General features: G+C 51.9%; 1 protein-coding gene across 4 annotated transcripts; it reads right to left on the reverse strand.

Moving 5' to 3' along the window:
* Window positions 1–54: 54 nt before the first annotated feature.
* On the reverse strand, window positions 55–25,775 carry FANCA (FA complementation group A). 4 transcript variants are annotated; one of them, XM_081962982.1, is made up of 43 exons: window positions 25,320–25,775; window positions 23,381–23,490; window positions 22,551–22,638; window positions 22,140–22,273; window positions 21,563–21,658; window positions 21,295–21,368; window positions 20,716–20,822; window positions 19,794–19,876; window positions 19,282–19,315; window positions 18,594–18,663; window positions 18,053–18,165; window positions 17,165–17,241; window positions 16,588–16,729; window positions 16,311–16,444; window positions 15,927–16,037; window positions 15,370–15,465; window positions 15,180–15,239; window positions 14,545–14,633; window positions 13,916–13,976; window positions 13,681–13,730; window positions 12,786–12,862; window positions 11,693–11,800; window positions 10,989–11,131; window positions 10,779–10,849; window positions 10,559–10,658; window positions 10,231–10,433; window positions 9,834–9,930; window positions 9,159–9,335; window positions 8,958–9,031; window positions 8,498–8,626; window positions 8,034–8,124; window positions 7,177–7,346; window positions 6,957–7,062; window positions 6,000–6,059; window positions 5,351–5,455; window positions 4,703–4,815; window positions 4,054–4,195; window positions 3,791–3,853; window positions 3,326–3,431; window positions 3,159–3,234; window positions 2,468–2,624; window positions 1,859–1,951; window positions 55–190 (listed from the first exon to the last, which is right to left on the reverse strand). In XM_081962982.1, the coding sequence occupies exons 3-43, from the start codon at window positions 22,573–22,575 to the stop codon at window positions 92–94; spliced, it is 4,116 nt and encodes a 1,371-aa protein (XP_081819108.1). In that variant the 5' UTR covers window positions 22,576–22,638; window positions 23,381–23,490; window positions 25,320–25,775; the 3' UTR covers window positions 55–91. The 4 variants fall into 4 exon arrangements, with proteins under 4 accessions (XP_081819108.1, XP_081819107.1, XP_081819110.1 ...); XM_081962981.1 differs by lacking the exon at window positions 25,320–25,775 and adding an exon at window positions 23,702–23,752; XM_081962984.1 differs by lacking the exons at window positions 21,295–21,368; window positions 21,563–21,658; window positions 22,140–22,273; ... (1 more) ...; window positions 23,381–23,490; window positions 25,320–25,775 and adding an exon at window positions 20,949–21,010.
* Window positions 25,776–26,674: the final 899 nt, after the last annotated feature.

Raw genomic sequence — 26,674 nt, forward strand, 5'->3', positions numbered from 1 at the left:
CCATCTTTGGCTGGGGGGGTGGGGGGGTGGGGTTGTTGCAGAAACTCGCTCGAGGCCTGGTTGGGGGGGGAGGGAGGGGGGCCTTTGGCCTTCAGAAAAGCAGTTCCTCCTCTAGGAAATCCCCACCTGATTGAGGGCTGATGAGGGCTGCCTTGAGCTCTGGGTCCAGATCCCCACAGAGGTCCAACATCTGGGAAGGGAAAGAGGTGCTGAGATGGGTCTGGCCTTAAAGCAAAGCCTTGAGCAGAGCAGAGAGGGGCTGGCTCCCTTTTGGGAGGAAAGAACGTCTCTTTTTTTTTTTTATTAAAAGAGTTTTGTACAAACAAATTTCCCCCCTTTTCACCCCCCCCCCCGCCATACAATATAAATCTCATACAAATGCTATACCCCCCCAACCCCCCCACAAAAATTCACTTTCAAATATTATACCAAATACTTTGCCCCCTCCTCTCCCCCCATCTTAAAATAGATTACTCGTAACCCCTCTCCTCCCAACAAACACAATATAAATTTCTCTTAGATTAATAATAACACATTGATCTCATTTTCTAAGCTAATTTAACATCTATAACTCTTAATATAAATTTCTCCTAGCATAACAATGTTTCATTAATCCCATCTTCTAATTTATTCATACATATATATTACCCCACCCTCCACCCTAACCCTCCCCCACCTCCCACACAAACCCACCCCCCTGACTTCCGCTGTATACCACTCTAACAATTCCAAACACCCCATATACTATTTACTCTGATCATCTATCGGTCTAAACATTCTTACCTAAAGGCTAGATAATAACTCCTAGTCTGGTATTTATTCTGTATATAATCAATCCATTTTGCCCATTCCTGTGTGTAATCCTCCTGCTTCTGAGCTTTTAAGAAAGCTGAAATTTTTGCCATTTCAGCGAACCCCGCCACCTTCTGAATCCATTGATCAATTGTCGGCAAAAAATCTTTTTTCCAATGTTGCGCAATCAACAACCTAGCTGCTGTGACCATATACAAGGCCAATTTTGTTTCCCCTTTGGTAAAATCCTTAGCTATACCCAATAAAAACATTTGCGGAGTGAATTGTATTCTTTTCTTAAATACATTCTGCATAACCCACCATATTTTTATCCAAAAAGCTTTCACCTTGTTACAAGTCCACCATACATGAAAAAAGGTAGCATCTAGACACCCGCATCTCCAACATTTTGGTTGAACATTTGGGTACATGCATGATAACGTCTCTTGAGTGGTGTCGCCTCCAAAACCACCACCTCCATTTTCCAATCACCATGGAGCAGAGCCGTTGAGGTGTGCCAGAGCAGCAAAACAGGCCACCCTCCCTTAGGAGGAGGAGAGATGAAAAGCCTGGGGCAAAGAAGCTGCCCGTCTAGTTAGCCCTTAGGGCCTGCTCTGGCTGACAGGCTTCCTTTTAACCAGAGAAGGCCGAGACTCCACCGACACTACCCCGTCCGATGCCTCTCGGCCCCCAAACTGCCTTTGCAGGCAGTGAGTCTGCCTTACTGTCGTCCCAGGAAGGGATGAAGAGGAGAGAGGTCAGCAGGACATGCAAAGAAGGGGGATTCAGCTGGGATTCCTGCCTTCTTCTGGGTGGGAAAGACGGGAACTCCCTCCTGGGCCCACATCTGTCCTTCCAGTTTGTTGGAGCCGACAAGAGGCCTGCTGTCGAGGTAGTCTGCAGGGTTGCAAGGCTCCAGCGAAGGCTGGATTTGAAATCCGTGCAGCCCCAGTGAAATTTATTGGGAGAACTTTGTAAACACGCATGGTCCAGATTAGAGTAGGAAGTGCTGCCCTTGACAGCTTCTAGGCCGCCATGCCTTTTGGATGTCCATGCAGGCACTCACCTCCTGGAGGTTGGAGAAGCTCCCTGGAGGACACCAGGGAATTGCCCGGAGTAGGAGTTGCCGCGCTTGCTGGATCAGCAGTAATGAATCTCCCTAGAGAAGAGAGATGATGTTCAAACCAGGGTTAGGGTTTAAGTCCTTCCTCGGAAAGGGAATGTATTATTCTTCTGCAGGCACATCACGGCTGGCTTCCTGCAGCTGTTTTTAAGCTTTCAGCGGCCTCTGTGTTTGGACTGCCATTCCCAGAATTCTCAGCGTTTGGCCAGGCTGGCTGGGAATTCTGGGAGTAGCAATTCCAGCACATCCTTCCTGTGAGGTAGGGATGCTTTCTACATTTTATAGTTTCTGCATTTTACAGTCAACACAGAAATGCACAATTATTTGCAACAGCTGCATTCCCCTGGGTTGCAGCAGCCTCCCCTCCTCTCGTGATACGCATCCAAATGTGCAGCAGCACCACTGAAGCCCAGTTTGGGGTGCTGCCCAGGCGAGCCGGTTGCTTCCCAGTTACTGGATAGTGACATCCCACCCGTCCAATAGATGGGCCATGGGTGCCAAGAAAAAAGAAGGACCGGGGGGGGGGGGGGCAAACCCAGCCTGTGTGCTCACGAGATTGCAGGTGTGCAGACTTTGCTCCTTCTGGCTCAGTGCAACCACCGGGGCCCCCTCCGTGAAGAGCTGCAGCAGTCGTGCATACATGTCAACAGCCACAGGCAGGAACGTTTGCTCTCTGATAAGCTCTTCCACATCGAAGGCCAAGAGCAGGCTGGGGAAAAGGGGCAGACGTTAAGCAGGCAGCAAAGCCCTTCAGGGCATCTCGGCATTGCCCGGAAGAGAGGAAAGAGGCAGGCAGAGATCCAGCTGGCCTCTGACGGCCATCGTGGGGACGAGGGAGAAAGAGATCCCTCCGCATGCGACCCAGGACAGTGAGTGGGCCAGAATCTGGTGAGAACATTTGAGCAGCTGTCACAGCACAGCAGCAAAGGGAAGCTGGCTTAGTCCAAAGGTTCAGTTGCTGTCAAAGGAAAAGCGAGGGAGGCAAAGGCTTCAGCCCCCCCCTCCAGAAAGCCCCCCCCTCTGCCAGCCTCAGGGAGGCTACACCCCCTCCCCCAGTCAGAGTGAGATGGGGGGGGGGGCGCTCTTGGCATGAAGAGCAAGGAAAGCCTTTTTCTCCTTCCTTTTGTAAGCGATGGCAACAGTTCTGAAGCAAATGGCCTTGCCAGGTTCCTTCTGCCATTCTCCCACTGCCCTCCTGCTCCCTGAAGCCCACCTTCTCGTGCACAAAGAGCCTGAGGTTCACCTGTAGAAGGCGACCGGCAGCATCTCCATGTGCTGATCGGACACAGCGCCGCGCAGGGTCTCATAAAGCTCACAGCCTGCAAAGCCAAAGGGAGACAGGAAGGCTTGTTTTCCAGAGCAACGCGGCCGGTCCTGCCCTCAGGCTGAAGCACAGGACAGTTTCTGCACCTTTTCCTGCCGGACAGAAGACAGCCAGCCAGGCAGGCCCTTCTTCCACCAAGCGCTGAAGCACTCGGGAGCTCCATTCCAGAACCTTCTGGGCCTCCGTTCCTTCCTGGAAAAAAAGAGCTCAGATGAAGGACATTCCTATTTCTTGATTCTTGCCACAGTGACTGTGTGGCTTTAAACAAATCCCAGCCTCCCTTGTTCCCCATCTCCCAAAAGAGCTTCTTCAAAGCCGCCTCCTGCCCCCTGTGGTGGCCTCCAGGCAGCTTGCCCAGGGGATCTAAAAGGGTCCGGGTGGCGTTTGGGATCCCGGTCCAAAGGAGGCTCCAGGGCTTGCATCTGCAGCTCTTTAAAGCCGTTCAAGCGGTACGAGGCAAGGCAGAGTCCCCGGGTCTGCAAAGGTGAAGCCACGGTGGGCCTCCCTGCCGCTTTCCCAATCCCATCCACCAGGGTGAGAACAGAACTCGCCTGTGGAGCCACTTTTGCTGAGATGAAATCCATGACGGAAAAGAAGAGGACGTAGATCAGGAACTGCCCGTTTGAGAACCGCAAACAAAAAGAGCCACAGAGTTATCGGCCTGAAGCTGGAGCCCCGAGTCCCTCCACCCGACAGTCAGAGACCAAGTCCAGGCTTCCCTTCTCCTCCCCAGCGGCCTTTTTAGAACTTCTGCCTTTGCCGGAACTTTCCCGTACAGAGACTTCCCTCCGAAGGGGAAGCTGAAAGAGCTCACCTGCTCTCCTTTGGGCCCCAACCTTCTCAGCACTGCTCCCTGTTCTTCAAGACCCGCTTGCTGCTGGACGGAGAAGTGGAGGAAAGCAGCGGAGACCCAGGCCCTGTTGGAGGGCAGGGAAGTTGCCCCCGATGCCAGGCAGCTAGGAGGCGAAGGCAGAGAGTCAGTGGGAGAGGAGCCCAGTCAATCCTAAGAACTGACCGCTGGTGGCTCCACGGTCACTCAGCAGGCCATGGCCCAGCTGGGTTTCTGCTCTCCAAGTGTCCCAGGAAGGCACCTCTCAGGTGGCCTCTCCTCCTGAAGGAAGAGGGAGGGAGGGAGGGAGGGAGGGAAAGCATCCCGGCCCCCGGATCAGGCAGGGACAATAAGCCTTGAGTTTGCAATAGCCCTGAGAATGCCCCTGCACCAAAGGTCAGCCACTTGAGGAGGAGGAGGAGGAGGAGGGGCAGCTGATAAAGGGCATCAGACCCATTGAAATAAGGGCCTGTTACAAGTAAGGGCCCCGCGAGGGCAGGTAGAGCTCATGGGACCAAGGGAAGAGCCAACAGGAGCCAGAATGTCAGCCCATGACCAGCTCTTTGCTGGGACAGCAGGCGTGAGCCCCTCAGAGAAGCCCCCCAGCTGCACAGACCCAGCTCCTTGGACTCACCTCTGGATAGAAGACCGTAAATCCTTGAGGCTTTGCAGCCCCTGAGCCAAAGGACCATCGAAGAGTCTCTTCCATTGGGAGCAAAGCACAGGCTCCAGCCTCGGCCACCATCGCTGGAGGAAGCAAATGGCAGACAGTCACCGAATACGGAAATGGGCAACTTTTGTGTTGGAGCCTCCTGGAGGCCCTTTGTCCGGGGACTCCATGGATCCTCACCCTCCCTCTCCTTAGGGTGCTATGGCAACAGTGCTCCCCCCCATATCTCTTGGGCCCCCAAGCCCACAACCAGCCCCTTTTCAAGCCTTCTGGGGCAGCCGCTGTTCTTGCAGCCAAAGAAAACCAAACATTACTGAGGTTTTTATGGACGTCTTCATTAAAACAGGCTCTGCATCCCTGAAGCATCTTTGAGAGAAATCAGAAGGATGCATTCATCGTTACCTTCAACCAAACTCAGGTGGTGGTTATTGGGGCTTCGCTCCCCCAGGGCTGCCCTTTCTTTTTCACCTTGTTTTCTGCAAAGTCTACCTCCAAACCCACCAACAGAGCCTATGAGCTTATGAGGCTCCCTGAACCGCCAGTCAATGGAACTGCCCAAAATCCTCTTTCAGGAGAGTTTCAGAAATGAGGGGGTGAGGAAAGGCCTCTTACTGCAGCAGAAGAGAGGAGGATGGGACACCTGGCTTGGCACGAAGAGAGCACGGCTGTCACCTCTTGGGCAGGACGGCTGCACTCCACACTGGTGCTCAGGAGGCCCTGAAGGACAGCAGGTCCCTTAGCAGGCAGGAACCCCAAGGGCCCCCTGACCCCAAGGGGGCCACAAAGAAGCCACCAGCATCATCACCATCTAAAAGAATTCGCTGCCTGGATTCCCAATGACTTTAAAGCACATCCAAGCCACAGATCACAGCAAGCGAGGCCACCCGCTTCCCCCGTCCGTCCTTCTCCAGGGCAGCCCCCCTCCAGCCGCGGCCCCTGCTGAAGCCAGGGGGAAAGGGGGCAGGGGAGCCGCCTAGAGCAGCCACCCCCTCCCCTCCCCTCCCCTCTGGCCGTTCCCCACCCTGACACAACTCCAGGAGAGCCCTTGGCCCCCCCGCGGCCACTTCCAGCAACCCTCAGCGGCTTCTCTTCCGTCGTCTCATGGTAAGTTTCTGGAGAGCAGGACAAGAAGGCTCATCTCTTGGGGTGCCTACAGACCAAGGACGCCTCCCTTGCTGGGCAGTGTGGGGCAGCTGAGGCCTCTCGTCCCAGGGACCCACGTGAAAGAGTGAAAGAGCGAGCCTTCTTCGGTCTCCTTTACCCGGAAAAAATGTGCGGTGATGTCATGAGGCAGAGAGCATCCTCTGGAGCAGCTGTTCCTCTGCAGCAACATCAGATGGGAAGAAGAGGGGAGGAAACCCAGCTCAGGCCTCAGCCATTCAAAGTTACCATCCACTTGACAAGTTACTTGTCCTCAAAGTTGGCTGCCACATCACCCCTGCAGTCATGTGATCGCATCTCCAGCACCTGGCAGCTGCCTCACATTTATGACCGGTTGCCATCACAGGATGGCTTTGCGCAGGGGTGGGCTTCAAAAACGTTAGCAAGGGGTTCTCTGCCCGGTTGCTGGGTGGGCGTGGCCATGGTGGGCGTGGCCTAGTCAGCCTCCTGAACCATGGCAGGGCGGGGCGGGTGGGTGGGTGGGTGGGTGTTTGACCTTTTTGCCCTCCACAGGCTCTGGAAGCTTCCTTCGAGCCTCTGGGAGGGTGAAAATGCCCCCCCCCCCCCCCAGGCTCCAGAGGCCTCGTTTTCACCCTCCCCAAGCCTCCGCATGTGCCCTGCACTTACCCGTATGCAAAACGGAGCACGTGGGAACTCCGGGGAGGGGCAGGGTGGGGCGGGGCCAGCCAGGAGTGGGATTTGGGGGTTCTCCGAACTGCACAGAATCTTAGCTAGAGGTTCTCCCGAACCCCTGAAAGCCCCCAGCAGCCCCACCCGGGGCAGCAGAAACCACTCATTGGATAAAGCGGATTCAGACTTACAACCAAAATTCTGGACACAGGTCGAAGGCCACCTGCACTTCAGGTGCTTCTGCTACTTAATAATCCCCAATAAAACCCCACAGGCCTGAAGTGCCCGTTGGTCCCTCTTTCCAGGTGGCCTCCCCCGTGTCCAGCAGGAGCAGCCCAGGTTGCCTCAAGCCACCCGCCCTTCCCAGGTTGCAGAAGAGATCACCTGTTCCCAGGGACTCTGCTGGGTTCCAGGAAGTGATACGCACCAGTTCTGAGTTTACAAAAGAGAAAAAGCCTTCACAGGCCACCACGATTTCCCCGCCTCTCCTCTGCGTTGCTACAAGAACGGACGGAGGCAGGCTTAGGAGGAGCCTGGGGAAAGAACAAACTCCCCTCAGGCGAAGCCCAGCCCAACTCGGCCTCCCTGCCCCCATCAGCCCGTAAGTGGGGGGAGGCTGCAGGTGTGTCCTCCTCCCTTGTATTCACCTGGTTTGGGAGAGCAGTTCCTGCTGCCGGAGCAGCCGGTCCCCCAAAGCAGCCCCGGTCCCCAGAGCCCTCAGCCTCTCCTGGAACGACTGGAACAGGAAGTGCTCTTTTGTGCCGCAGCCGCCCGGCAGGCCTCTCCTGCGCTCCAGCTCCAGCTCCAGCACCAGCTCCTGAAATCAAGGCAGGCCTCTGAAGGCCTCCTCTCCTCCGCAGCCCAGGGGAGATCAAGGGCTGTGGGGGAGGAGAGCCAGTCCCTGCCCACACGTCCAGGAGGCTGATAGGCCAACCTGATAATGGGCTGAAGGATCACCACCCAGAAATGCTGGAAAAATAACAAAATCCTGACAGCCACCGTTGGCTTTGTTATGCAGGGAGCTCTGCGCTCTCTGGAAGAGAAAGGGGTGGGTGGGTGGGTGGGTGGGGGAGGAGGGAGGATGAAGCACCTTCGCTGTGACTCCCCAATGCAGCTGGGTGGAATCCCAGCATTGGGGGAGCCCGGATGGACTGGCGGGAGTTGGACATCCACCATGTCTGGGGGGGGGGCAGCCGTACCCTGGAGTGTTTCTTTGCCCTCCCAGAGTTAGACGGAGGTTGGAATCCCACTGCCAGCCACTGTCCCTTTCAATGTAGTGGCGCACCTGGGAGTGCTTTCTTATGCACTCTTAGCAAAAGGGTGGGCAGAACCAGGCGAGACCAGCGGGCACAGAGCAGCTGCCAGGTACCTGGGCCCTGACGCTCGTGGGCTAGAAAGCCCCTCGGCCGCAGCATTTGCTGGAGAGGCCCACCTGGAGCTCATGGGAAACATTCGCAGGAGGAGGGGGGAGAAGAAGAAAAGGTGGCATTCACAACGCCCCCACCTGAAATCTGCAGTAGAGATCGGGGTTGCCTCTCGCAGGGCCCAGGGAACACTTGGGGCTCCTCTGGAGACCGCAGGCTTCTGAGTCTCGGCTGGAATTCAAAGCAACATAAAGTCCCATCAACTGCACGTACATAAGAGAAACCAAGGCATTTCCTAGAAAACAAAGAAATAATGGGGTATACATGTTCACATGCTTTGAGCTGGATCCAGGCATAGTCAGACAACGATCTCTTCATTACAGGTCATTTCAGGGGATCTGCTGTTAGATATGATGGGGTCTGAATCCACCCCAGGAAAAACCACGGACAAAGATCCGTGTCAGATCTGTAGACACGGCATAACTTTTGTTTTGTAGAGCTAATCACAGGCAACAGATAGGACCCTCGTTTGGTTGCAGAAGGAGCTCTAGGTCAGGAAAGCCCCACTGGCCAAGCGAGCAAAGGCTTCAGGAAAGCAGCCTACCTTTGAAGGAAATCCAGAATGGCCTTGGCAAAAAGAGCCCCCATCTCTCTCAGGTCCCCCCCACAGCCTCCAGCAGCAACGGGCCTCGGGAGAAAGTGCTGATGCAAAGACCAGGAATGGAACTCCTGCCTGCCGAGGGGCCAAAAGCCCAGTTGGGAGGGGGGAGGGGGGGCACAGAGTCAAACAAAGAAGTGAGGAAATCAGAAGAGAAGAGGTGTTGCCTTTGCTAACAGCAGCCACAGCAGAGGCTACGCTTACCGGAGTGGTGATTAAGCTGTTGGGCACAATTAAGCTGGTCTTGAATGAGGCCATGATGCTCCCCTCCCCAAATAAATACACTCTGCTGTTTTACACAGTCGTCCGAGGGATGGCAGTCCCAAACTAGATCCCTGACTCACAAACGAGCGCTAATGAACGGCCCAAATGATCTCCCTGGAGCGTTAAGGCAGCTGGCTCTCACCTCTCGTTAGCAGAAAGCAGGTCTTGGTCGGGAAGGACTTGCAGCTCCATCTTCAACCACTCGGGGAGGGTCAGCTGGAAGAAGAGCAAAAGTACCCGGGGCAGAAAGGCAAACGGTCTGCCTTTCAAGGACAGCAGGGATGGGGGTCGGTCTCAGCCCCAGAGCCCTGAAAAATCTCACCGCCCCCACGGTGGTCTTTACCTGGAAGGCTTCCTCCCGCAGGAGTTCCTGGAAACGGGTTTGTTTCCACAAGCCGAGGGCCGCCTTTTGGTAGCAGAGAGGAGGGCAGGAGAGCGTTTTCCAAGGAGACGCAGCCAAGTCCCCTTCGTAGCCCGTTTCTCGCGCTTCCAAGCAAAGCCGCGGCAAGACATACTGGAGCTGCAGAGCAGAAGAGGGGACATTCCACAGGGCTGAGTTAAAATTAAGAAACCCTCCTGAATTCTGCCTCCTTGAAGGGGTTGCTGAGAAAACTCCTCAGGCACAGAGACTGGAGGTTGCCACCACCAAGACACACACACACACACACACACACACACACTTCCCTCCTTCCCTCCCAGTTTCTCCTCTTCAGCCAGTCGGGCAGCTACAGAAACTAACTTGGTGGCATGACATTCCTTATCCAGGCCTCGCTTGGTTATTAGGCCAGACAGGCACACGGGAGATGCTGGGATGCAAAAACTCCTTGAGTGAGGAACAAACTAAACTTCAGGGAGGCTGAGCTAATAAGGCTGCAGCCACCACCAAATTCTGAGCTGCCGTCGGGCGTTGGACAATCAGGGCAGGTCCCAACCAGCACCAGGTCCCTGAGCGGGAATCCCGGCAGGGGGGAAATGGAGACAGGCGGGATTGGATTTAGGCCAGGGGAAAGGACGTTACCTTCTTCATGAACCCTGGATGAAGTACGGAACAAAGGTGCTCGTGGGGAAGGGAAGGAAACTTGCACAGAAAGTATGAAACTGCTGCAGTGCAAAACCTGCGGAAAAGGGGTGGGGGAAGAATCATTTGGGGGACCAGCTTTTCAGACGTTCACCCCCCTCTTCATTTGATGGACAATATTTATGCAGCTCCCTGGCGCCAGCTGCCAGGTTTGATCCAACAATGCTGAGAAAGAGATCAGCTCAAGAAACGGCTCCATTCTGGCCCTCCGTTTTTATAAAAGGCCTTCTACACTTCAGCCCTCTCTAACAGCCGGCCGAGGGCTTGGCCCCAATGGGTGGCCCCCCCTTCCTCTACGAAAGGGGAGCTTGTGGCCCAGATGGAGAGAGGGGCTTACCGCAAGCAGAAGAGAGCAGAATCCCCACACCTGGGTGCCAATAAATAGTCCCACAGTCCAGCAAGAGGAAGGTCTGTGTGAAGAGCCACACGAGGAACCGAGGGGAAGCCGAGGTCCACGGGGGGAAGCAGGGACTCGGCCTCGTTGAAATGGACCACAAAGGCAGCCAGGCCCAGGACGTGAGAGTCACTCAGAGAAGGTCCCTGCAATCAGCAAAGGGGGAGATTGCCAGGTCAAGGCCTGCAAGGCCACCAGGTCGAGTCAACTGGCGTCAGAAAACCAGCTTCCCCGTGAGAGCTTCACCGATCCACGATCCTACAGAACCAACCTGGTGGTAGAGAAGTTGACAGAGCCGGCTCAGCAGGGAGGACAAGAGGCGGCGGTGCCCACTGAGCATTTTCACGAAGAGGGAAGGCCAGGGCCCTTGCCTGCGGGGAACACAAAGAGTGAACTGTGGCACAACTGCCAGGGTGAATTGGGAAGGGGACAGGGGGGTCCGCGTAGATGTTTCAGCGTAGACGCTGCAAATAAGCCAGAGTCTGTTTTACCTGTCAGGAGGCAGGAAGAAGGAGGCAGCCGTTACATCCTGACAGAAGGAGGCCAGCAGAAGATCAACAGCCTGGAACACAGACAAGGCCGGCTCACGTCTGCCCCTTCCTGTTGATGAGCCTCTGCGCCCAGCCAAGCCACGGCTGCAAAGAAGCGAGGGGGCCCTTCCAGATCCCCTGCCCACCCCAGCCACACGCTCCCCTCCGCACCCTTTGATCTGCTGCACCAACTTCAGGAGCCCAAAGGTCCAGCCTGACCCTCAAGGTCAAGGATGCCGCTTCATCGCCATCGGTCATGTCTCCCAAAACCTCCGTCAGCTTCCCAGAGACGACCGCCATCTGGGCTGGAACCGCTGCAGCACAGGAGAGCCCATGCCAGAAGAGCAGGGGGGAGGGGGGGGGAGGGTCCCGTGAACCCCCCAGGAGCAGCAGAAGAAAAGGCAAAGGGCTTCCTGCTGAATCCCCTTAGCCAGCTTTTTAAAACCTGGCAAGCCCCTTCGCCTGCCGGGGGCAGAAGCAGCCACAGGCCTTTGACAAGCTGGGTTCAAAGGAGGCCTCCCAAAGCCAGGATTGTGGATCTGGGCTGGGCCTGCATTTAATCAATAGACACCAGAAATGGAGCAGGGATTTGCCCAGGTCTTCTGCTGAGACAGAGCCCGGCTGCCCCAGGGAATTTCCGAGAGTTGCGTCTCGCAGTGTCGTTCCAACGCTGCCCTGTGAAGAAGCTCGGAGCTCCTCGATGTTGCTCAATGACGTGGGAGCAGCGTTTCTCCACGTTGCCAACTTCAAGATGCCTGGACTTCAACTCCCAGAATCCCCCAGCCAGCGTGCTCCGCACGAAAGGCTCGGGGGAATCCTCTGCTGTTCTCTGCCCATTTTCTCTCCCAGGGATCCAGCCGCCCTGGGTTACCTACCACTGTGACTGTTGGCGTCTGTGACGAGCAGCCTCAGGGCTTCGAGTTCGGCCTTTAGTCGCTCCAGGGGTTCCTTAGGGGCCCCCACCTCTCTTTCAGCCGATCCCTCTGAGGGGCAGACAAAAAAAGCTTTGGATCACACAGAGATCTGTGGGAAGCTTTGCCTCAAACATGGGCAGGTGAGAGAGAGGGGGGGGGAGGGGTTGTGGAAAAAGCTTGCAGCCGTGGCTACCTGAAGCCTTTTCCTGCAGAAAGGAAGTCGCCCTCATCTCCACCTGGAACTTCATAGCTCACAATCTGAAGTTTCGGTAGTTTGACAAAGTAACCTCAATCCAGCCAAGGCTATTTTGGGGTGCTGGGCTGACGTAGGGGACCTGTTGCTACCTGTCACTCTCTGTCCCTCCCTGGCTGCTCATCCTAAATACCAGAGCACAATTTGTGTGCCTGACAATTGCAGCTCTTGTTAGATAACCAAACTGAAGTATTTCAGCTTCTTGCAAATTGCCTGAAGAATTCAAGGGTTCCGGGCATTAATCCTAGCCGGCAACTAGAGTGCCTGCAGCTGTTTGGAGTTTTAACTGGCAATGCCATTCTATCTGCATCAATCTGGTAGGATGAAGGGACAAAACGCAGCCCAACTGGCTGGTCCAGAGGTATCCAGAAGGCCCAAGATGACTCCTGCAGCCACTAGAGGTCGCCCTCCGCCAAAGCAGCCATCAGTTGGGCCCCTGCGCATCTTGCCCAGGCCGATTCCTGACTTGGAGCCTGTGAGACGGACTGCCGTATCTCAGGTTTTGCAACTCTTAAGAACGGCACCACCTCGTGCTGCACTCGGTCCCAGTAACTGCAGAGTAACTCCGCAGGCTCACCCAACTCGCAGCCTCAGGATTCTCCCTGCCCTGAAGCCAGGTGCCCAGCGAGGCTGCTGATTCCCCTGACAGGCCTTGCCCCACTTTTCTGCAAAATAGATCCATGCCAGGGCCTCAACTCCGCCACGTATTTCCCTTTCTGGTCACAGCAGCAGGTCAGCCTGCGCAGGAGAAAAGGGGTTTTCACGCACACAGAACCGAGGAAGCTGGTTCGGGAGGCTCACCTGGCAAGAGCTTCCTTTCAGCAGCGTGACATTCTTCCACGTAAGTGGCATATGCGTTCGGAGATATTTTTCCAGCCCTAGTTTGGGAGAATAATTGTTTTTCCTCCAACACTCTTCAGTTGCTGCATGCCAAATGTTTAGTGACTTTCCTCTCTCTTTCCCTATTTTCTGCAAACTCTAGGCAAATCTCTTTAAAATGCAACTGAAATGGCAGACAGGCAGTTGCGGGCGCCTGGTGGCATCTTCAACCTCTGGAATCTCTTCCTAAAATAACCAGGTACCAGATGGAAGTGAGGAAACCAATGGAGCCTCTTCCCAAACACCATCTGATTGCAACCTTTTCAAAGAACAGCAGCCCTTGGGGGACAGGTTTGAATAGAAGAAGAACCCTTCTTAGTCTTACAGTACCTATTGACTAGGAGACGCTGAGCCCCCACCCCAAAAGCTCTTAATTGGCGTTAGAAAGGGCTCCTCTTAAAAGACACTTGCTCCTAGGATCCTGGGTTATAGGGCCAAGGGAAAGGAAGTTGCTAACTTAATGTATTGCTAAAAGAAAGTAGTAATCCCTTTTTAGCTCTTTTGTGAAAAAGCAATGGCCAGAGTTTTTCTAAGAAGGGAAGCAACGAAATCACAACAACCATGGGCAGAATGTTTATATCATACGCTCTCATTAGCAGAACCCCTTGCTGGTTGCAAAGAATGGCAGTCGCTCTCACTTAAAGTAAGATTGAAATCCAGAGTAATATCACTGGGATTGATTAGATCGCTGTATGCACTTAACAAAGCAGAACGGATCACAATACAAGGAAGCCAAAGTTAGATCAAATGACACAATGATTCCCATTGAAAAGCACTGGGGGGAAAACGGCCTTTATGGCAAACGGAGCTTTCCTACCTCTTGAGAGCTTCTATCAAAGCTTCGCGGGTGTCAGGGCCTTCCGGAAGCTGCAGAGAAAATCATAAAAGAAGTCGCTATGAATCTCCCATTGCAAAGTTAACGTATTGGAGGCATTTCTATCCTGCAGGTTATTTGAGAGAGTTTCCTGCTAACAGAGCACCATTCTGAACAAAAAAAGATCAAATATCTGAAGATTCCACTGGACACGAACAATGAGAAAAAGAAAACTCACCACTCGTGGTACAAGCAAAGCCGGAAGAAAGCGGGAGACGTAATAGGACCGCCTGAAAATACTGAGACAGAAGCAGGCAGATGAGTCCCAGTGAGCCACCCAATCCCCCAAGATTAAGAACAAATACCTTTAGGAGTAAGAAAGAGATTATAAATGTAAACATGACACTTTGAATTTCTTCAATTCAACAGCGTCATCCAGCAGGATCCTCCTGTAAGGGAGCCTCCTCCGTAAAAGAGCTTGCCCCCTGGGTCGAAATCCCTCCCAAGATCTGCCCCTCCCCACTCTGCAGCCAGGAAGACCTGACCCTTCTAAAACCAGACCCCCTTTTTTCATTCCATCCAGTGGATGGTGCTTGCCATTTTTTCATCTTTATTGATTTGATTGTAATTTGATGATTGTAAGCCACTCAAGAGAAGTTGGGCAGCATAGAAGCTTAATAAATTATCTGTAAATATGCAAAACGAAAATTGCTGGGTTTGCACATTTGCTCTTCAAAGTATATCTTTTTAAGCGAGAACCTGACATTTTTGTACTTTGGGTTCCCCCCCCCCTCCCTTAAGATCTCTCTGCAAACAGTTGCCCGTTTCCGGGGTCTTTCCTTCCACCCTCAAAAGAGGAGACCTTACCTGGCTTCCAGCACGCTTGCTGGGATCTTGCCAGTATTCCGGAATATCTGGATGGCCTTTTCAACATCCTGGAGAGCTTGACAGGATGGCTACATCACACACACACAAACACCACAAAAAGAAGAACACCTGTTTTGCACAACTGCCCAGGCCAAGGATGGGAGAGAAGAATTTGGGTGCAGGGCTGCTAAGCATGCAGGGAAATCAGGCCGTTTGAGGCCCCTATGCTCCAGCCCAGGGTTTCAGGGAGCGCAACTGGAGTGCTCAGAATGGGCATGAGCTGCCCTCACGGGCCACAGCTGGAAAGACAAGAAGCGTCTCTCATCAGGCTGCCTTTCAATGGCCAGCTGCACATTCCAAGGTCGGAGGAAGAGCTGGAACCACAAATCCTCTGAGTAACACACACACACACACCACACCACACCACCCCGCTGTTCTAAGCCCCAAACCTCAGGGTGCCCATCCCAGCCGCCTGCATGATCTGAGCCCATCACAGCTGGCTAAACAGTTGGCGGTGGAATATCGTCACCCTCCTGGTCCTTTTGGCAGATGGGGGGGGTGAAGTCTGTCCCTCTTAGAGGTTACCATGACAACAAGAGGCAGCATTGACTGGGCTGGGATCAGGGTCCCCCTACCTGGGGGGCTTCCTTGGTGGAAGAGAGATTCTCATAGAGGCCCATGTCTTCTATCGACACCTGGGGAGACAGGCAGAAAGAGCTGAATCAGGGGTGGGGGTGCGCAGTACGGAAGGCCATGGGCACGTGGAAGAGGGGGGGGACGCTTCTACCACCCTCCGCCATTTGTCCCCCAGCGAGGGAGAAGCACCTTGAGATCTGCCAGGCGAGTTTTGGCCAAGGTGATGTATTCCAGCAGGAGGGACCGGTACTTGCTGGGCACAAATGGGGGATGCAGGAGGTGGACCTGGAGAGGTTCAGACAAAGGGAGGCAGCAAAGCAGCAGTTCTCTCTGAGCTGCACATCCAAGACTCCAAGGAAACTGGTGGGGTGGGGGGACACACACCATGTCCTTGCCACCCCCACCCCCACCCAGGGGCCCGGATGTTGCTGGAGTCCTGGCCTTTCTTTTGGAGGTGGGGAGCTCCAGGAGTTGCTGAGGATGGGAAGGGAGGACGCTTTCCCCAGACCTGAAAGATGAGCCCCTGGCTGCACACTAAATGCCCTGCTCTGCCCCCTCGTCCTTTGCAAAGCCCCCTGAGCAGGAATGGGCAGACTGGGGTTCATCCTCCAAGGTAGCACCTGCTTGGTTTCAATTCCCATAATCCCCAGCCAGCCTGACTTTTCAGTTTGCCCGGAGGTAGCAGACCCCTAGGAAACCTCAAAGCCCACCCACCAAAGAGCGGAAGCAGCAGCAGCAGCGCCCACCTTCAGGTACTGGGGAGCTTCGAAGGGCACCAGCTGCGACAGGAACTTAAAGAAGAAGACGAGCCCCTTCTTGCTGCTGCCGTGGGGGCTGCCCCCACTCCCAAAAGTGAGCTGGAAGAAGCAGAGAGCGGTGCCTGGAGCCCAACTGGCCCAACTGGCCCCTCCCTCCCTCCCTCTGCAGCAGCCCCATGGACCGAGAAGCCTTTCGGTCACCTTCCCCCGGGTGTCCCTGGAGCAAGGCCTCGGGAGACCTGACAAAGGCAGGGTCACGAGGCTGCAGCTTGGCTCCCCTTGGGCAGCCTTCTTCCGCTTGCCTCCTGCAAAGCCTGCAGGCCCAAGACCCTCCTCCCCAGGAAGGACCCCCACCACCCCCGTGGCTCTCACCTTAAACCATTCTGCGTAAGGGGGGAATAAGGCCGGGCCTTCCAAGGCTGCTTGGCGGATAATTAAGAATGCAGTGATCAAGCTCTCCAAGTCGTAGCTGGCAAAGGCCTTCCTCAAGAGACCACCCAGAAGGTCTGAGAGAGACACAGGGCACGGCCTCAAACTCCCTACCCAACTGCAGTTAAAGAAGCCTGAAACTCCCGGAGCCTCAGTTCAAGGCCAAATCACAATCTGGCACAGCTTTCAGAGCCTCCCAATTCCCAGCCACTGCCGGTACCTTTAACCAGCTGGTCTGCTTGGGAGTGGCAGACTAAGAGGGCAGAGACGCACGAGAGGACGTGGTGCCAGTTTACTTCGCTTGTCTCCAGGACCTGCTGCAAGCGCCGGGTCAGTTCCTCTGGCTGGAACACCACGAAGACCTGGAATGGGGCGGAATGGCCTTTGGAATCGTGGGGAGCAGCTTTCTGAATGCCGAGACCTAACTGCCCCCCAAGTGAGCTTCCTGCTGAGGGGTTCACAAGTGAGGGGGATCCTAAGACATCGCCATGGATACTGGCAACTCTTCATATTCCCCAAGGAAAACTCCTACTCTTCCTCCCACCCTGCCCTGCCTTGGATTGAAAACAGAAAACATCCAGGAGGGCCCTTCCTGCTCCTTCCCCCCCCCCCCCCCGCTGTTGAGAGCCTCCACCTGCCCCTTCTGGGCTAGAGAACCAGTTCTGCAATAATGGAAAGGAGCCGCTTCTGAGTGGTGCCAATGCTGCTCGGGTCGCACGGCGGGCACCGTGGAATGAAGCCTGGTAAAGTGTGCAGCCAGTTTCATTAAGCAGCCTTCACTGGAAAAGAGCACATACTTTGCGGTATAAGGTAGCAAGCAGCGAGCTGGTCCTGGCAAAGCTCCATTCCCTCTGCAGATGGATGGCATCGGAGACTGCTCAGTGAGAGAGAGAGAGAGAGGGAGAGGGAAGGCTGGTTTCACAGAACAGGAAGATCCAGACTGCTGAAAGAGCCTCTTCACTGGTTTGTATCTGGTAAAATAGGCAGGCCGTTCCTTCCTTCCTTCCGAGCAGCTCTTCAGAACAGACACACACACACAAACACACACACACACAAACGTCCTTCCCTCCCCCCCCCTCCCCCTGATCACTGCAGAATCCGAGCCCCAGAGACTGAGAACGGCCAGGCTCCATCACCTTGCCAGAAGGGCAGAATGCCGGAGCAATGGGAAAGGAGATCTCAGATCAGTTCTATCCATTGTTCAACTTTTCAGCTGGTTGCCCGAATTCCATCACCAACTTCCAGGAGAGCCTGGAATCGCAGCCTGCCCTGCCTCGCCCCACTCCAACCCAACGGCAGCTGAATGGAGAGTCAATCCCAGGGCTGGAGAGTCGCATTAACTATGAACAACTCAGGAGTAAAACGTGCATTCTGGCTTTGTCCTCACTTGAAGAACTTATTTGACTGAGCACTAATGAATTTGTCCCTTAAAATATATGACAGTAAAAACGAGACTCTGCAGGCAGCCAAGTCCCAACCACACCGCTGGACCCTGTCAATTCCTACCTAACCTTAACCTTAACCCTAGCCCTTCAAAGGCAGACCAGGCAGACGTGCTGGCAGGAGCCTGGGGCCTTATGGGGAGCTGCTCCAGAGCCTGCTGGGTGATTCCCAGGGGCGGCAGGGAGTCCTGCAAAAGACCCTCAGCAATTCTGAGCACACCTGCCCCCTCCTGGGGATCCTACCTGTCAGATGGGGATTGTAGGTAAGCACACGGGTGAAGATGTGCCCAAAGAGGGGCTGCAGATGCTCCGGTGGAGCCGTGCCTTGGAAAACCACCAGGCTGTATACTTGGAGCCTGTACACAAAAGGAGAAAATGTCTCAATAGGCAAGAACAATGAGTCAGCAGGCTTGAGAATTACTGCTAATTGCTCCCATTTTTTCAGTAAGTAGGCATTTACTAGGAGGCCTGTAAATAAATGATAAATATTTATTTTCTGATTATTGCTCAAGTGCTTGGCAAAAAACATAAAAGCATGCTATTATTAGCAAATATAACAACACAATTCAGTGGGCAAAACTTTGGCCCGACAGAGAAACTGCTGCTGGAAACTGGAGTCCCGTTTTAAGGGAGCATCACATGCTTTGTACCCAGGGAATGAAGCCACTTGGGAAATACGCAAACGGACCCTCTTGGAGAGCTGAGAAATGCTTTTCCCCCAGCTGTCGGCTCTCCGATCCTCCCTCTCCCAGCCCTTAACCTCGGGGAGAAACCAGATCCTTACCAGCATCTCACCGCCTTTCCTGTGGGGGAGGCACTGCCCTGCTTCTCTGTAGCTACAGCATCCAGCACCCCTAAACAAAAGACAAGGGAGCATCTTCACTAAGGAGAAGCGAGCTTCAGGCAGAAGAAGCAGGCGGCCGTGTCCGGAGAATAGGGGCCATGAAAGAGCCACGGAGCCACAGGCTCCACAAGGAATAATTTCTCAAGGGAGAAACCTCAGGCTTGATCATGATAGTGGCCTGGGAGCGGGTCCCCTTCTTTCTGAAACCTTATCCTATCATTGCAATATATTGACTGCACAAGCATCTCTGGAAGGAACATCAGTGCTCAAGAGCATAGATGGGAATGAAAAACAAAAACAAAATCTGTTTGGAACAAAGCAATCTGGAGGCCAAAGGTCCTCAAAGCCGAAGTTGGGATTATTGCAGTCCTTCCGTGGGAGAATGGAGCCCCAACATTCCCCGTTATGCAGTGCGAAGTGTGTGTTTGTAGGAGGAGGTGGAAGCACAATTCACTGGGGGGCAGTGTGAAAATTTCAGTCTGGCTTTACACGCCAAAGGATGCAGTAAGAGTTCAAGCTATTTGTGTGGCAGCAATGTCCCGTCCTGTGAGTGATTCTCACAAGCCTCTCTCTAAAGGGTGATTACACTCCTGACCTGACGTGATCCACTCCTACAGCCGTCACTTACATGCCAACATTCTCTCCAGCACAGCACAACAGATCTGCAACAAACAAAGAAAAAGACAAAGTCGGTAACGTCTTAGGAGGCTTTAGCCATGGTATTCCGTTTATGTTTTTCCTCCTCCGAGATTTCAATGCAGCAGACAGAGCACTTCCTCCTGTATTTTTTTTTTAAAGTTTTAATTGAGCCCCAACCCCCAGGGACAGAATGAACTTCCATGGCTGAGGAGATCAGAACTTGGATTGCATTCATCTTAAACCCCACCCACCCACCCACCCTCCACCCCACTCAACATCCCAGGCTTCTTTGAAGAACTGCGGAGGCCTTGGCTGTTCCAGCCCGCTGCATGAGCTCATGGCCCATTAAACAAGGGGTGGGGGCTGCAATGTACAAACCCGGCTGCTCAGTGCCTGGAAAGACCCTCACAGGAGGCGAGGCAGGGGGTCTCCCAGTCCCCCCCCCCCCCCGAGAGATGGTGGTGACTGGAATTCTAGGGAACAAATCTGCTCTAGCCTTACCTCAGAAACTTTCTTCATCTCCAGCTTCTTTTCAGACTCGGGTGTTTTTGGAAATCCATGTTGAAGGAGCACCAGAGCCAAGTCTAGGGATTAAGAAGGAAGCCCAGGTCAGAGATCTCCTAGGCCAGCTGGATGATGAGGCAAGAAAAGATGCAGAAAAAAAGGAAAAGGGCTCAGACAAGAGACGGTGAAATACCATCCAGAGGGGGCCCCTTTTTCTTTAATAAATCTTAACTGATGAAGCAAAATGAAAGGAAGAAGCAGCCACAGACATGAAAACTCCAGTATTTTTCAGCAATTAAACGATTCTCATATTTTCCTGCCCCTTTTGGCTTTGGCTATCCTTATTCTAAACATAAAGCATTCTATTTTATTTGTAACTTACAAATTAAAAAAAACCAGTTTTTTTATTAAGAGAAAAGAGAAAAAAGGAGCAAAACACAAATAGGGGACTTTATACAGAGTAGGTTTAAAAAGTTGTATGAATGTATTAGAAAACAAGACGTATTTGAATATTTGCATTAGACAAGTATACAATATTTCACATTTGTTTTTCCTTTCACTCTTTTGCTAGAGCACGTTTCGTGTGTGTGTTTTTCCTCCTTTTTGACAACCATATGTCTCCTCAGCATATTCTAAAGTCTGCCAGAAGCCAAATTACGTGGAAACTGCCCGGCATAATGGTTGTTGTCTGGCCGTTTGTTAAACAAGACTAAGTCACACCTATGTTTACTAGTACATGAAACTGAGGTGACATGAAAGCAGGTCTCATGTTACATAACAGGACTTCAGCTCAACTACCCGCCTCCTTCGAGGGGACAGAGGGAGCAGGGCCAGAACCCACAGCTGCAAGGCAATTCAGAGGCCTGGACCTCTTCCCAGCCTCCAGCCCCCTACATCCCTCAGCCCGGCCCAGCCTTGCCTGTGAGAATGTTCTGGCCAATCTCAGTGTCCATTTCTTCCACCTGATGGCACAGGAGGCAAAGGCTACTGGACAGCCAATCCACCAGTGCAGGTACCTCCAGATTCCTGAGAAGACAGAAGAGCCTGCGTCATTTACCTTTTCCAAAGAAATGTCTCCCCTCCAAACATTCCACTAAAAGAGGGGTCTCCTGCCTATGGACTTCAGCTCCCAGAATGCCTCAGCGAGCATACCTTCAACTCTGGTAGCTGAAGTCCACAAGTCTTAAAAGTTGCCAAGTTTGGAGACCCCTGCACTAAAAGGACAAAATGCTCCATTTACTCCTAAAATTTTAAGTTCAGAACAGAGAAAGTTATTTTACTTCAGGCCTCTACTTGCCTGTAAAAGCAGCTATTGTTTCCACCGAATAAACTGTGGAAGCTTTCTTCGGTGTTATCTAAACCAACTAGCAGCTGTTCCCCCACAAATCACCACAAATCTTGCTCAGTGCGCATCTCTTCAAAAGGGAGGATCCGGGCTTCCACAAACAAGTCTAAATGCCGATAGATGCCACAGGCAAATGTTCAAGCCTCTACCTACTTCTCCAGTAATTCTTCCAAACGAACAATGTTCTCTCTATGCAGGTGCCAGGCGACTTCCAAAATAGGTGGGCGCTGGAGGAAATAGCGCTAAGGTCAGGTCATTTGGAATGCACAGATGCCAGCAACCCAACTACTTGCCTCCACCCAAAAAACACCCAAGTAACTAACTCTGAAACTAGGAGCAAGTTTCCAAGGCTCCCTTAGGGCAGTCATTTAAGCATGTGGATTCACTGCTTCCATCTCCCTCTCAGCTCTATTGACCTTACCTGCTTTTTCCACATTTCTTGAGCAAAAGCAGAATGACAGAAAGCATTGTAAGCTAATAATTCCTTCAAGGACTGGAACAAACAAAACAACTTCCTCTGCAAATAGAAAGAATAAATTACAATGGAGTGATCTGATTAGATTTTTAGTCGGTTGCAGACTGCAATACACCTGTGTATACCGTAGGTAACTCTTAGTAATATTTTTTTTAATTTGTTGAACAAGATATAGGGGTCTAGTTTACAGTGTAGGCAATGTATATGGCTTGGCATTATTCTTGAACAATGAATGAGCCAATCCTAAATGTTTGTATATTCTTCAAATCCTGAATGGCAATTCTCCTTTGGAAAATTAACTATCCTTTTAAAACGAGTACTTAAAGTATTTTTAGGTTGACTTTCTGTAAAACTATTTTCATCATATAAATCAATCTTCTTCTACTAGCTTGCAATTCTTAGAATTCCCTGTGACAGTTTCACTGGGACCACTGACCACCATTTCCTCTTTAGCAAGACCTGAACAACTTGAATGTGCTTCCCTCCACCCTGCCATTCATGAAAGAGGGCTATTTCCCCTTACTCTGTGTTCTGCACTCAATAGTATAGTCTCATCAGATTCCACAGAGATCTTCTCAATGAGGTTGGCTGCCATTCTGGCTGATAAGATTCCTGCTGGCATTCCCAGCACAGAGGCCTCATCCTTCAAGGCTGTGACTGCAACAGAAGAGAAGAAACTCCACACAGACCTTAAAATATACCATCCCTAATTGCAACTGGAAATAGCACAACATGATGAGGCTGAAAAGGTAAAGAAGAAGAAAAACCCAATTGTTGGCAGACACATTGAAAAGGTCACAGGTGAGAAATGCTTGAATCCTGGAAAGCTACACCTGACAATAACAACTGAGAATCCTGAATCAGACAGTCTCAATATTTTTATTTTAGTGAATTTAGCCATTCTCTCCAGAAAAATAAATTCTATTTCACCCACCTACAAATTGTTCTGGAACTGACATTTTACTTCCGCCCCTGCCCAAGTGACTGGAAAGTATGGACTTGCCATGTTCTGAACTTCCATTCTGTTAAAAAAAAGAGAGAGAAAGGACGATTGTCTTGACTGTAGAGCATATCAAATCCTTTGGTCTTTAATGGCCTTTTCCAGACACAACATGAGACATTACTAATTCATCAAATATGTCAGAGTCCCTAAAGGAACACAGGATTCTCTGAAATGGCCTCCCAGCATGCTTAAAAGGAACATGGAAATATAGACAGAAAATATGCAGCATTTTTAAAAATGTGCAGCCACGTATATTACACATTCTGCAGCTTGATAAATACGATTCCCATGGAAGCTAAAGATGCTAAAACACCTGGTGGTCAGTCTAGATTTCTTCCCTGCCAAAGGACCTTTTCAGCAGGGCAATCGTTTAAAAATCCCAGAGCACTATTAATCCACTACGAAAACAATCCTAAAAACAGCAGTAAGCACTACTGAAATGTAAGCCAATATTGCCCTAGCTAATTATCCAAATCCTGCACTTTTGTGCTTTTAACTGTTTTACACTTTCAAATACTCTACTGAATGCTGTCATTATCATCAACCGCACGGCTTCAGGTGATGGCCATTTACTGTCCACCTTTCCCCAACAGCCCCTTTTAACAATGGACAGGCCATCTCTACCTCAGAGCCCTTTAGAGGGGTGGGCTTCCACCCCCTGTGGCTGGGGAACCCCGGGAGCCTCTTAAAAGCCCCGAGACTGCAGCAGGTGCATCAACCCCCCCCCCCCAATCCGGGCACCAGGCGGAGCTGCTGCTCACCTCCAGCAAGAGCTGGTCCAGCCTCTGGTGCCGACTCCAAATGCGCAGGGCCGCTTCCCGCAGCTCCTGCGGGGTTTTGGGCTCCTCCTTGGGCTTCTTGCATCTTCCCGCTAAAAACAGAGGAGGGTTCATTAGAATTCACTTCTTTTCCTTCCTCTTCAATTGAGGGGCTTCCTCCCTTCCCAGTTCCTATCCCTCACAGCGATGCTGGCTCCTGGAGCATATGCAGAGTGCAAGCCCCACCCTCCGGGGCAGCACGAGGCTATCGCGGAGAGTCTCTGGGCATGTACAGAGCGCTGCCGCTCCCTCCCCCCTCCGTACCCAGAAGGGCGGAAAGGGCTCGGCCGGCCATTCTCCCAGAGCGGCGCCTCCCACCAGCCAACTAGCGCGCCCTACGTTCTGATTGGCCGCCATTTGAACGCCTCCTCCAATAGGAAGGGGAGAAAAGAAGAGCGTTTTCCTATTTGCTAAGCGGGAACTGCGGCCATTTGGGGAGGGAGGGAAGGAAGGAGGGAATGACCCGAGCGCCATCTTTAGTGTGGCAAGAAAATCGATCCTGGCAGAGCCTCTGTGCGGGGAGGCCTACTACGCAGGCGCGGCTTTGCTGAAGAAGGCTACCTTTGTATGGGCGCGCGCGTGGGCATTTCTGGGACTCTAATTCGGGAGAAATGATTGCACAGACTGGCTGCTTTCCGGCTCATTGGCAACCATTCGCCCGTGCAATAAGCTGGCTAGCGGAGTCTCCGGCTTCCCTTCCAGCCGTTGCCTCCAACCTCAGGCAGCAGCCCGACTTTGGCGGGGAGGCGGATTCCTGAATTGGAGAGAGAAACTTTTACTTAAAAACACTGCAGTAATCTTCAAATAATTCAAGCAAAGCAAAAAGCATTTATTTAAGGGGGGGTCGTCTTTTCATAGGGTACAGAAACAAATGATATGGTATATGTGATACTCAGCAACAAGCGATCAAAGAATAAAAGACATTGATTAAATGTGAAACTTGAACAAAAGGAAACATTGATTCCAAACAACATCCCACAAGTGACAAATGTATGGGCCGTGTGACTTTCCCAGCTGGCTGTTTATCCGGAATGTTGCAAGTGTATTCAAGGAGTTCAGAATACAGTATTCCTGAATAGTACTGAGAAGACAAACCTATTTTAAAAGGGAAGTTGTTAAAAATGCTAATATCACCTTTTAAAATGCCAATGAAGCGTAAAATGAAGTCTGGCTGCCTTGTGTGTGTGTGTGTTGGAACGTCTGCCTTTTCCTACAATAGGACACGGTTACCTAGGGCAGGTAGTTGGGAGGAGGGGTTGTAATGGGGCAAATCTGTTTTTTGCAATCTCAGGTGAAGAGTGAGAGGAGCAGAAGAAAGAAAGGAAGGAAGGAAGGAATCAGCCTGGCGAAGGAATGGTTTCCTATTTTCTCTTGGTTGCCACAGCAATACTATCAAGAGGAGGGAGGAGATAAGGATATTTGGCTCCTGTAAATAATGATGGAGCAGGGAAAGAATGCCTCCCTCACCTGGGCAAATAATCGGCCAGGAGCCAAGGCTGCCTTACAAGGAGAAGTGAGCTGGACTAGGTAGGTTAGTTCTGCTGCACCTGTGGGGTCCTCCCTCCTATAGCCAGCGGTCATTGCTCTGAATGTGACCTACAGGGCTGTTTCAAGCCTGGTCTGCAGCAGAAGCATGGAGCCTCTGGGGTAGGAGCAGGATGGCTGTCTGCTGGAGGAGACACCCCCCGAGGAAGACTAGCGATGGTGCCTTGATCTGCTGAGAGAGATTTGGGGAATTTGTTCAGACGTGTCAAGCCATTATTTCTTTAACCATAATTTAATTGGCTGTCTTTACAGAACACCTTACAAACAAGAAGGAAAGCACACAATGGCTTGTTCAAACTCATTCTTACCCAGTGAACTCAGTCATTGCTACACTTACTCAGATAAGGAGGTGAAGCGCACAACCTATCCGGTTGCACAATCCCAAAATGACTGTTTGACTTTGGCTGCTGACTTTAGCAGACTATCCTTGGAACATCTCTGCTCCTCCAGCAGCAGCTGCTGCCTTGCTTAACTGGTAACCACTAAGAATTGCTGCCTCTGTTTCCCTTAGCCTGGCTGGACACCTTAGTCTAGGCATCCTCAAACTAGGATACAGCCCGCCAGTGCAAAGTGGCGTGATGAAAAGCAGCTGCCAGCTTGTAAAGAAGTACTTTAAAAGTCTTTAAAAACAGCCTTTCAGATGTTTTTCCCAGTCATGTGATCCATTAAAGGTCATTAAAAGTCATTAAGTCTTTAAAAGTCATCAAATCTTTAAAAACAGCCTTTCAGGTGTTTTTCATAGTAAGGAAGGGGCTGCTTTTAAAGTAGCACTTTAAGAGTGAGTGGGGGAGTGAGGGAGATGTCTCCAGTCTCCTAGCTTTTTCAAAATCAGCTGAAGTTGGCTAATTCAAATGCAACTGCAGTATAATGCCTGAAGAAGAATTCACCCACTGCTTTGATTCTATATCAAAGTACCTCCGCCAAATTGGTTCCTGAACAATTGTGGTAGGTATTCATGGGTGTATATACACCTGCACAAGTGTGGCAAAAGCAAACCAGTTTGTGAATTCTCCTCCAGGCTTAAAACAGCTTTAGCCCTGTAATCCCAAATAAGCAGGCCCACACTTCCCATTGAATTAGTAGTATGTTTATGTTGGTTAAAATTGTTCTTCATTTTAAAGAGTGTATTATTTCATATTTTGTTGCACTGCAAGTGAAGAGATGTGCAGTGTTCATAGAAATTTGTTCATGTTTTTTTCAAACTATAGTCTGGCCCCCAACAGTCTGAGGGACCATTATCCCTCCTTAATTCACCATTGGAGGCTGGCTGGCTGGCTCTCTTGCTCTGTGTGTGTGTGTGTGTGTGTGTGTGTTGAGTCTCGCCTTCTTCCACCCGCTTCCAATGTCTCTCAGTGCCCATTTTGGGGTTTTTTAGTTGCAGTCTTAACTGGAGCAGTTCTCAGTCTGGGTTATTGTCTGGTCATCTGAAACATGTGATCAGGAGTTACTTTGAAGGAAATCCTGTTTGTTTTATTCTTTTTTTAATGGCCTATTTTGAGGAGCCTGAAGCTGCTGTTGTGATCAAGTTAGGCAAGTGGCAAGAAAGTTTGTGCTCTTTTTCCCTTTGGATGGGGGGGCCCAGTGGTGGGATACGACAAGTACACCCTGGTATGGGCATACCGGTGCCTGCTGGGAGCACCAGGTACTGTTCCAGTAAGGTGCTCTGGAGGGCCTGCCTGCTCTCCTTACCTC

The sequence above is a fragment of the Natrix helvetica genome (assembly GCF_964273705.1).
Source record: "Natrix helvetica genome assembly, chromosome: 10".
Lineage (NCBI taxonomy): Eukaryota > Metazoa > Chordata > Lepidosauria > Squamata > Natricidae > Natrix > Natrix helvetica.